Source organism: Acanthamoeba castellanii (genome assembly GCF_000313135.1).
Source record: "Acanthamoeba castellanii str. Neff unplaced genomic scaffold scf7180000084607, whole genome shotgun sequence".
In the NCBI taxonomy this organism is placed as follows: Eukaryota; Discosea; order Longamoebia; family Acanthamoebidae; genus Acanthamoeba; species Acanthamoeba castellanii.
In genome coordinates, this window is record NW_004457570.1 from 1 (window position 1) to 10,458 (window position 10,458).

Genomic DNA, 10,458 nt, shown 5'->3' on the forward strand with positions numbered 1-10,458 from the left:
TTCGCCGTAGACCGAGTGAAGACGGAAGCGGTGCTGTCCAACGACGACGACCTCTTCTACACCCCCGAAAGCGCCGAGTACCTCTTTCGGGTGCACACCACAACTGACACTCACCACGCCCGCACGCCTGCACGCACGCACGCACTGTTGACAGTTCGTGATCATTGGCGTGGTGCGCATTTGTCAGATCTGGCAGAGGCACCGCCGGTCGATCGTTGGCGACTCCCCTCGTTTCAGCGGTGATGGCACCTACGAGTTCGATGGTCACCCGTGTCTCAACGTCGTGCTCACCAACTCGGCGTTCGTGCCCACTGCCCTGATGCGCCAGTACTCGGAGCCCACGGCAGGTCCAGTCGCCCAGCTCAGGGCGCACGTAGATGAGCACACCAACTGCGAGGACATTGGCATCAACTTTGTCGCGGCCGCCTCCACAGAGCCTGAGATGGTGATGGATCCGCCGGTGTCTGTCAGCATGCCAGGCGGATGGGCCAACGAGCGGCTGATGGCCACTCTCATCAATCACCAGTACGTCCACTACTACTTGGCTCTTTCCTTACCTCATGGCCACACTTACACACCCACCCACCCACACATGCAACTCCAGGCTGGCCTCAGTTCACAGCCGGCCCACTACACCAAAAGGGCTAACTGTGGGAAGGCGTTTATGGGCTTCTTTGGCAGGCTAGGGCTGCCCAACATCAGACACACCTACACCCTCCAGCAGCATCTTGACCACAAGCTGTAATTTTTTCCATCACCATTTTTATACTTTTGGGAGTGTGGAGCTCAAGCACCCACTTGGGATAGGTTGTGCTCATGAGGCTCAGCTACACAAACTTGTCCAACAAGCAGCTATCCCACATCCCATCCAGGCAGCGATTCGGCCGACGAGGGCACCAACGGCGACAAATACTTGACCCAACAATTGGGCCCCGATCCGTTGCTCTGCCGATCATACAGCCACCCGTTGCATTCGCTGGTGATATCGCACACGGACTGGCACTGCTGATCGCTGGTGACGTGTACGCCGCCTTGCACGAGATCGCACGGATCCGCTGATCCTTCAGTATGGTGTACGTCGAGTTCTTCTTTTTGAAGTAGAGGTAGATGCCAATGAACACGGCGGCGATGACGACGATCATGCCCAGGCCGATCAGCGTGGCCATCCTGTGGCCATCGGTTGTCGACTTGCTTTTACGAGAAGCACCGATTCAAACAATGGCGTCTCAATAAAACGCAGCTCCGGCCTTGGCTCTATTTTTCGTCCACACAACATGAACGCCGACGAGTACCTCGATTACATCAGCAATAGATCTGTATGCATGATCCTGACTCATCACAACAGCGGCAACTACGCACTCAACGAGGACGAGAGGGGGGCCGTCGCAGCGGCATCCGAAGGCCGATTGGAGGATCTGCATCGATACGACAAGGGTGTGGTGCGGTGCGGCGGCGACATGCCACTCAGGATGGCGGCCAAGGGTGGTCATCTGGCGTACGTGCGTTATCTGCTCGAGGAGTGCGGTGCCGACATCCACGCCGAATCCGACCGACACGATTCGATTACGCTGGCTCTGACCAAGGACGCGATCATCTCAAGCGCGGCCCACCGAAACGACATCGAGATGCTCGATTACCTGCTTTCACGCCACCCCGAGCGCCTCTGCACCGACCACGCCGCAAGGAACATTACGTCGGACATAATGAATGCGATTTCGGATGGACACGTCGAAGTCGTCGGGCGCCTGCTGGCGCACGGGGAAAAGGCGCCGAAAAAGGCCGTACGCTACCTCCGTTGGTACACGCCCGAGGAATCCGTGATCCCCATCCTCGAGCTGTTCCTCTTTGGCGAGTGCGCTCAGTCCTTATCGTCCGAGGAATGGTCGGATCTCCTCAGCACGGCCGCACTCAACCACAAACTCGAACGCGCCAAGTGGATCGCCGCGCGTTGTCCTCGAGACCGGCAACTCGACTACGATGAGGCACTCTACTCGGCCACATACAGTAATCATGAATACGGCGATTATCCGATGATCGTTTGGTTGCTCGATCAAGGAGCACGGTTCGATCAGATCAAAATCAAGGACGGGCTACAGGTGCTCCCAAACATGAACGGTGAGGTCCATGTCGCCCATGCGGCGCCAGTGCGTCGGTATCTATCGCGCAAATGATGTCGAGGCCGGTACACGTGACGCTGAATGGTGGTGGCGGCGCAGAGGCGGTGTATAGAGGCACGGCCATCTTGTCAAAGCACTTGACGATCGTAGTCGTGGTCCATCATGATCGACTCGATCTTGCCCGCTCAAAGACTTTTGGACCACACCACAGCCCCAGAGGACCCCGGATCGTAGACAGTCGGTCCGAGGACGGCAATGTGTCCTGCCACTGACCAATGCGGTAGCGCCGTCAATCTGCACAAATTCCCGTAGCGCGAGAAAAGAGAGCCAACTTTTCTCCACCAACTGTAGTTGTTCGGCGAAGCCAGAACAACGCAGTTTGTTGCGACCCAAATAAAGTGGCTCCCCTCTTCGTGTGACGGTTGGCATGGAGATGACTCGGCTAGGGTCGGGGACACGCAGTTAGCGTGCTTTCCCTTTTTTTGCTCCCTTGCTGCGCTTTTTGGCAAATTGCCGTTTCGCGCAGCTAGTGTGAGCCGGTGGGCGCCGGTTAGGCGCTCACCAGCCTCGTCTTGCAAGCACAGGGGAGGGAGACTTATTCTTTTTCTAGTCTCCCAGAGTGCGCTCGCACATCCCTCCCTCTCTGTTCCCGCCCAGTCTTTTCAGGCTGTGCTGTTGCCCTGCCTCACCATCTTTTCTCCTCTCTGCCCATGTCTCTTTTTTCTCCGATGCTTTCAGAGTCAGAGCGAGCAGAGGAGGCGAGAGCAGTAGCCGATGGAGGATGGTTTGTTGTTATGGTGTCATTGTTTCGTTTTGTTTGCTTTGTGCCTTTTGTTTGGCCATACACTCCTGCTAGCCTACATGTGTGAGGGGAGCCACTTTTATTTGGGGAGCACCACAATTCTGTTTCGCCCAGACAGGAGCAAATTTTGGAGTGAAAGAGAGCCAACTTTTCTCCACCAAATTCATTTTCTTCTTGGGCCTCCGAGCCCCGAGAGGCCTGATAGCTCCCAGCAGAAAAAGAAAAGTTGCTCTGTTTGGCATCATCATCAAACCAAGAGGTCCAAGGATGGAGGAAATCGAGAAGCTACAGCTTTTGTCGCTGATTCCCAGGCCCGAGCCCAGCGAGTGCCACATCGCGCAGGAGTTGCAGGCCACCAAGACCTCGATCATCGAGCAGCGCAAGACCCTGCCGATCTTCAAGCTGCGCGAGGAGATGCTCCAGGCCATGCACGACAACCAGCTTCTGGTCGTATTTGGCGAGGCGGGATCCGGCAAGACGACACAGATGACGCAGTACCTGGCCGAAGCTGGCTACGCCTCGCGTGGCATGATCGGGTGCACGCAGCCCAGGCGTGTGGCTGCCACGTCCGCCGCCAAGCGTGTGGCCGAGGAATTCGGTTGCCGCCTGGGTCAGGAGGTTGGCTACGCCATCCGTTTCGACGACTGCACCAGCCCCGAGACCAAGGTGAAGTACATGACCGACGGTATGCTGCTGCGCGAGTGCATTCTCGACCCCAGCCTGTCGAAGTACTCGGTGCTCATACTCGACGAGGCTCACGAGCGGACCATCCCCACGGACGTCCTCTTCGGCCTGCTGAAGAAGGCGACGCAGAACTGCCCTGACCTCAAGCTCATCATCACGTCGGCCATGCTCGAATATGCCGAGAAGTTCTCCACCTACTTCAACAACTGCCCGATCTTCACCATACCCGGCCGCACGTTCCCCGTCGAGATCCTCTACACGAAGTCGCCCGAGACCGACTACCTCGACGAGGCCCTCATCACCGTCATGCAGATCCATCTCTCCGAGCCGCCCGGCGACGTCTTGCTCTTCCTCACGGGTCAGGAGGAGATTGATACGGCGTGCCAGATCCTCTCTGAGCGAATGAAGTCGCTCGGCCCGATGGTGCCCGAGCTGGTCATCCTGCCCGTCTACTCGGCCCTGCCCTCCGAGATGCAGACGCGAATCTTCGAGCCGGCGGCCAGGGGCTCGCGAAAGGTCGTCGTCGCCACCAACATCGCCCAGACATCGGTCACCATCGACGGAATCTACTACGTCGTCGATCCCGGCTTCGTCAAGCAGAAGGTCTACGACCCGAAGATGGGTATGGACTCGCTCGTCGTGTCCCATCTCGCAGGCCGCCGCGAGGCAGCGGGCCGGCCGTGCCGGGCGAACGGGCCCCGGCAAGTGCTACCGGCTGTACACGGAGTGGCTTGAGACGCACGTTGCGCACCGATCTGATCAGCGTGTTGGATTGCGATGACTTGCTGTGGGTCCTCTTGTAGATCACCCATCCGATGACCGCAAACACGATAACGACAATGATGACAGCAACGACACCCCACATTTTTGCTGAATGGCACATGCAGGCATATTGATTTGCAATTACTGGCTCATGCAGATGTTGGACACGGATGCTGGGGTCGACGATCCGGGGAACTTGGACGCGACCGTGACCGGCGTGGGCTACGATGATCCGGCCGTTGGAGAGAGCGTGAAGACCAGATTGAACGCCTTGGAAGGTGATGTGGATGCGGATGCCTCAGAATCTGTACTGATAATTGCACTGAGTGCATTGCACAAATGTGGTGAGGGGTTCGTTGGCGCTGTGCGTCTGGAGCTGGTAGTACATAGTGAACCAGCTGTGGCAGTTGTGCTTGTTGCATTGGAACATGCCATGCTTGGCCACCTCCTTGGGCTTGAGTGTTTGTGTGTGCAGCAAGGGGAACATGTCTGTGTGTGTCATGGTGGCCAACTGCTCTGGTGACATGCTGATGAGAATGGACTTGTGCAGCTGGGGTTGTGGCCCTTGGCATTGATGAGGTTGGTGTGCATGCTGCACACCTGCGCCAGATAGCGCTGCAGACATAGTTGGTGGTGCTCAACATCAAACCAGGACAGCAAGGACCACTGGTCTGTGCCCAAGGACACCAACTGGTATCTCATCAACGTGCCCAAGGTCGCGGCCTTTGCAGATACAAGGAAGAGTCCATAATAAGTTCCTCTGCAGGTGCTATGAGGAGATTCGTACCTGACATGAAGCACAGTGTTCTTGAAATTGTTGGCAGGTGGTGCCTCCATATTGGTCGTGGTCATGTGATCCAGGAGACCTGAATGCACCAGGAGCATGCACAAAAATGTGGCCTTGGTCATGTTGACAGGGTTGATGAGCACTGGACTGCCCAGGATGGAACTGAGGCTGCACAGGGCAGTGTCCTGATGTGTGCCTGCTTGGTCCAGATGACAGCCACAAGGGGTCAATCAAAGAAGGCACAGCTGCTCAGTTTGCCATCCTCCATGAGCAGCGCCAGCATGAATGCCAGGGCAGGTTTGGTGCAGGTAGCAAATGGCGAAGGCATGGGCCTTGGCCTTGTCCATGGCGGCACACAGCTCCTTGAGAGCCACAAGATCACCAGGACCAGCCTTGGCACCAGTGAAGAGCAAGGGGACCATGGACTGCATTGGGTTGTTGGGTGAGGATGCAAAGTGTTGGCCATCAATGACCATGAAATGATGGGTGGTGAGGAAGGGCTCAGGTTCCAATGTCCAATCCAGTCCATGAACCATGCAATTGCAATGTGAGCAGGATGTCATCACTGCCTTGTGGCCACCCCACGCGCCCATAGAGAAGGGCATTCATTGGTGGGCACAATGACAATGGGCAGGGGCACATAGCCAATCTTCACAACAGTGCACAAGGCGCCAATTGGGTGTCCAAGGAAGGCATCAGGAAAGCCCAATCCACTGGCCCAAAGAGCATGGATGTAGCACAAGCACTTGGCGTTGTCAGCAGCACAACTGCTTGGGCACCACCTCTGAGCTTCCACATGGCCACACAGGGCAGATAGATCACCTGCCTGCACAACTCATCCTCAATCACCAGGGCTGCTGTATGACAGCACCAGAGAGCCAATGGCAATCAACAAGGTATTGTACAGCAGCCAGGCACACACCCATGTTTGCCTCCTACAGTGACAGATCATTGGCAACAGTGATGGCAGCAGCCACATCCTTGCCAGCATGGATGGGTCAGATGGTGTGCTGCACAAACTGCTTGAGCACAGCTGAAAGCAATGGCAGCACATGCAAGAAGTCAGTGGCATCAAGCAGCTCAACCCCAGAGATGGGCACCCATATTTGGCACAAGCCTCAGGCATTTTGGGGTTGATGGATACAATGGGTGTGCTATTGTCATACACCCAGAATCTCAGGCTGCCACCCTCAAACAGGTGCAGTGGCTGATAGCCACTGATGACAATGATGGTGGACTGCATGGTATGTAATATGAGTGACAGGGCAGTGAAACAATGACACCAGATACATCTGAGAGGCACACACAGCATCATTCACCTTTTATTGTCTCTTAATTTTTCAGATATCCCTGGGCACACCATAGCTGGCACCAAGGGCATAGCAATCCAAGGCGCACTTGTGCACAATGTGCCATGTGATGGCGTTACCAGATCAGGGAGCATGCATGCCCAGTGAGAAGAACTTGGTGTACAGTGCATCCCCAAGCAGACTGAGGAGCACTGAGTAGGCTGGTGCCATGCACTCAAGCAACTTGGACAAACCACCTATCAAGTCTGAGGCCATAGTAGTGTGAAACTGACAACAGCACCCGCTCTATCAGGCTGTACCAGTTGCCACTGCTGCTGTTGACATGGTGGGTGATCTTGTCCAGGTAGGCATTGTTGGCGATGATGAGATCACATCCCTGCAGGCACTTGTTGCCCTTGTTGGATGCATAGGCATCTGCTTTCCCAGGGCCTGGGAAATGAGCGCTGTGGCCAGCTGCAAGAACTTGGACTCAGGGATTGTGGCGGTGATGCTGGCCAGGCGGTGGAAGGCATCTTGGTCAGAATCTGACATGGCATAATCAGTGGATGTGCCCAGTCTGCAATGAGGGCCATGATTGAGTTGACAGTGGCGCAGGTGAGCTTGACCATCCATTGACGGTCTGCGCCCAGGCCAACTGGAATCCGTGGGTTCCATCCATGCCATTCTGGATGAGGAAACTGCCACCACATGGGAAGGTGGGCATCAGACCGGCCTCATGGCATCGCGCCAGTCGCAAATCCAGGGCGGTGCTGTTGGTGCTGCCGTTGAATGTGCCGAATAGCATGAAGGTGCCCATGGGCATGGTGGTGATCTCCACGGGCACTTGCGTGTTGCCCTTTGATGTCGTGATGGCAAAGACGGGGGAGTGCAATCCGGGCTGGCGGTAGCTGGCCAGCGGTCCGTTCCACAGGTATCGCGGAGCATCATGGCCCACCTCGCACGATCCGCGCACAGCCGGTCGGACGGTTCCTTGCACTCTCTCGCTGGGCAACGACACTCGGCAAGCATGCACGCGCGATTTTATTACCACGCTGATCCGAATGAGCGCGCGGTCAAGATCGTCGAGAGCTCATGGGAAGCCGTGGGCAGACGAGCTGGCAGTGCACGCTGTTTGCTCGCTGACGGGTGTCGCGTTAACATAGCCAACGAGAGCGACCACGGGGAGATGCGCGCGCCGGACGGCACGCGTATCTATGACGGCCATCTGTGTCCTAGGACGTTCCTCCCGCACGGCATGGGCACCACCTATGCCTCGGACGCGCGGCTCGGGAAGGATGGACATGGGCCGCATCAGCGGCAGTTGGAAAGACAGTGCCACGTTTTACGCGCCCTGTGTGGCATGCGCCTTCGCATGATGTCGGGATGGGTGCGCGAGTTGAACAACGGCGCGATCGAAGCCGACGTGCGCATCATGCTCGTGCAGAGCGACACCCTACATACCTGCTGGGACGAGCATGGCGTGCTTCCCACGATCAAGCGTTTTGCTCCAGATGATTAGCAGGAAATCACTGTTGATGGCGCGCTCATGCACCTCGTCCACCACGATTAACGAGTTGTCGTCGAGCGTTTTGTCAGCCTGCAGACGTCGCAAGAGCAGACCTGTTGTGCAATTGTGCAACAGCCGGTCACGCCACTGATGACGATGACTTGGTTATTTGCCACCGCCCTAGCATGTGGTCCTTCATTTTGTAGCAGGCGACCTGCAGCTGCCGGCTGAGGGCTGCTCGTCGCTCACAGTCCTGCTGCCACTCAGCGTCAGTGCAACTTAGAAGGGTGAGACATGGTGTGGTAAGTTGATAGAGTAGTTGCAGTTGTTGTTTGCATTGAGTTGGTTACTGATGATACATTGAGGTGACTCTCACCATTTTATACTTGGCTGGTCCCTCAGCCTCAGGCCGAGACCAAGGCCTGGGCGAACGATTCACATGACCTCTCAGGCAGTTCGGCTTTAGGAGATTAAATAAAGATGCCAACGAGATTTCAGGTGTTACACGCCGCCTTAATCCTCTGCTTCATGATGGCAGAACCGCAAAATAAAAGAAAAAAAAAACGACGCACAAAGTGTCAGGCCTTTCTGTGAAGGTTTTCTCCTTCCTACTTTTTTACTGGCTGGGAGAATAAAAAAAATGCCAGCATCCCCATTGGCTCCACTTGTGTACAACCCCCACAAGCATAGGAAACTACTTACATTCACCACCACTTACCACCACCACCACCCAACCCACCACCCACAACCACCATCATGGCCAACCTCACCACACAATTGCCACCAGAGCTGCTGGGCATCATTGCCTCCTTCATCAACTCTGGTGACCTCTTGCAGCTGGAGGCAGCTTGCTGCACCTGGAAGGCCATGGTGTGGCCTCAAGACCTCTTGTGGAGGCGCCATGTGGTCACTCTCATGGGCACTCACCTCAGTGGAAGTGGCCATTCCTTCCCTGCCCTCTCAGAAGAAGCCACAGTCAAGGCCATGCACCACACCTTGGAGAGAGAGATGTCCATGGAGCTGAGCTGGTGCAGCTGTTTTGGTTCTGGCACCTCACTGAGGGCTCACTGGGGCAACACTTCCTTCACCACTTGAGTATGGCAGCATAACTCCAAGCTGGCCTACACCACATGTCACACAAGAGAGGACCTGCAGGCCTGGCCCCTCAGCCAGCCTGCTCCAGTGGGTTGGGAGCAGAGCATGGCCATGTTGGCAACTGACAACACCCATGGGTACATTGTGTCTGGAGGAGAGGACTTGCTTGTCCACTTGTGGGATTTACAGGGCTGGTTTGTTAACCCCTTCCCATACACTGAGTTATCACTCAATCTCTCCTGGACTCTAGTGAATGCCAAAATAGCTGTGGTTTCCTCTTTCACCACAACAGTTTGTGTCTGCAGACACACACCTCAAGATGTCAAGTGCCATGACCCCACTCATGGGGGCATTGTGGTCACAAACTGGGCTGAGCCAGCTCCTCCTCCTGGCCAGCATCCTATTCATCACTTGGTAACTCCCACCCCCATCTCTCAAATCCTCATTGCCCAATTATTCATCAATTGACATCACTGCTGTGATGTCTCTTTTCCGCGTTGCTTGGGCCAAGTATGTGGCCAAAGTAAAGTTGTTAGGTTTATGAGACCCAGCCCTGCGCTGCATGCTGCCGTTTAGTTCCTCAATATAATATAATATAATATATATACGAATCAAGAGAACAAAGGCTTAATCTCAGAGGATCGTAGAAACAAGTCTACTCTGCCCCTTACAATACCCCGTTCTTTATATAAGTCGTCTGCAAAGGATCCGGTCCCTGCCGCAAAGTCTGAAATTCCTCGCGAATAAACACGGAGGACACAAAACTCCACCACCCGAGTCGGCCCAGCCAGTTCAGGTCAAGGTCAACTGGGTGTTAGGCGCTTCAACCAAAGCTTCCACTGTCGTACTCGGCCGCCTCCTGCTGGTAGCGAACTGCCAAGTCACGCACCCTTGAGCTGGCTTCTTGAAGGGCGTACTCCAAATCATCGCACCCACGCTCATAGTACCTGCGACTTGAAAGTGAGCATGAACGTGGAACACGCACGATGACTCCAAAAGAAAAATCCTTAACATACGCGCGGAGTGTGTGACGTACAGGTAGACTTTGCGCCTGAACATGGCGTTGAAGATCTTGTACGATGTCTCCAGGGAGTGTCGCACGCTGGTCGAATTGGAGACGAGCGTGCAGCTGCCTCGCGGCAGGCGACTGCCTTTCTCGCCCGTGGTCATGGCCGTCACAGCAGTCGTTCCCGCCACGTCAGCCTCACGGCTACCGAATGACGGGCTCGGTCGCGGGTGCCACCGCCCGAAGGAATGCTTGGCATTGTCGGCGACCCAGGGCACATACCATGATACCACTAGACTATCGGTCGTCGTCGTCGGCAGCTTGGCCTCGCCTCCTTTGGCTTTGGCGGCGACAGTCGTGGTAACTTCATGCATCTGCGCCAGGGGCTCCTCGATGTCGCTGGACCNCA

The 10,458-nt window shown here is 55.8% G+C and overlaps 7 protein-coding genes across 7 annotated transcripts in view; 3 read left to right on the top strand and 4 right to left on the bottom strand.

Annotated features, from left to right (window-relative positions):
- Nucleotides 1-21: 21 nt before the first annotated feature.
- On the top strand, nucleotides 22-745 carry ACA1_338740 (uncharacterized protein; the record flags this gene model as incomplete). Its single annotated transcript, XM_004342750.1, has 3 exons — nucleotides 22-90; nucleotides 155-525; nucleotides 616-745. Coding segments are annotated over 3 exons (570 nt in total), but the record flags the coding sequence as incomplete, so codon positions are not given.
- Nucleotides 746-852: 107 nt separating this feature from the next.
- On the bottom strand, nucleotides 853-1,166 carry ACA1_338750 (uncharacterized protein; the record flags this gene model as incomplete). Its single annotated transcript, XM_004342751.1, is given in 2 exon segments — nucleotides 853-1,012; nucleotides 1,027-1,166. 2 exon segments carry the CDS (start codon nucleotides 1,164-1,166, stop codon nucleotides 853-855), a joined length of 300 nt encoding a protein of 99 aa, XP_004342800.1.
- Nucleotides 1,167-1,274: 108 nt separating this feature from the next.
- ACA1_338760 (ankyrin repeat-containing protein) lies at nucleotides 1,275-2,171 on the top strand (the record flags this gene model as incomplete). Its single annotated transcript, XM_004342752.1, has 1 exon — nucleotides 1,275-2,171. One exon carries the CDS (start codon nucleotides 1,275-1,277, stop codon nucleotides 2,169-2,171), a length of 897 nt encoding a protein of 298 aa, XP_004342801.1.
- Nucleotides 2,172-3,186: 1,015 nt separating this feature from the next.
- ACA1_338770 (ATPdependent RNA helicase dhx8, putative) lies at nucleotides 3,187-4,338 on the top strand (the record flags this gene model as incomplete). The annotated part of the gene is made up of 1 exon (XM_004342753.1): nucleotides 3,187-4,338. The coding sequence occupies one exon, from the start codon at nucleotides 3,187-3,189 to the stop codon at nucleotides 4,336-4,338; it is 1,152 nt and encodes a 383-aa protein (XP_004342802.1).
- An 875-nt stretch (nucleotides 4,339-5,213) lies between these two features.
- Nucleotides 5,214-5,583, bottom strand: ACA1_338780 (uncharacterized protein; the record flags this gene model as incomplete). The annotated part of the gene is given in 3 exon segments (XM_004342754.1): nucleotides 5,214-5,231; nucleotides 5,242-5,314; nucleotides 5,396-5,583. 3 exon segments carry the CDS (start codon nucleotides 5,581-5,583, stop codon nucleotides 5,214-5,216), a joined length of 279 nt encoding a protein of 92 aa, XP_004342803.1.
- Nucleotides 5,584-7,000: 1,417 nt separating this feature from the next.
- On the bottom strand, nucleotides 7,001-7,264 carry ACA1_338790 (uncharacterized protein; the record flags this gene model as incomplete). Its single annotated transcript, XM_004342755.1, has 1 exon — nucleotides 7,001-7,264. One exon carries the CDS (start codon nucleotides 7,262-7,264, stop codon nucleotides 7,001-7,003), a length of 264 nt encoding a protein of 87 aa, XP_004342804.1.
- A 2,602-nt stretch (nucleotides 7,265-9,866) lies between these two features.
- ACA1_338800 (tubulin/FtsZ family, GTPase domain containing protein) overlaps nucleotides 9,867-10,458 on the bottom strand; it is a gene marked incomplete at both ends in the record, with an annotated part of 2,167 nt that continues 1,575 nt past the window's right edge. The window contains 2 exons of the mRNA XM_004342756.1: nucleotides 9,867-9,916; nucleotides 10,060-10,413. Coding sequence (XP_004342805.1) covers nucleotides 9,867-9,916; nucleotides 10,060-10,413 — 404 coding nt within the window. The remainder of the gene's footprint in view (nucleotides 9,917-10,059; nucleotides 10,414-10,458) is intronic.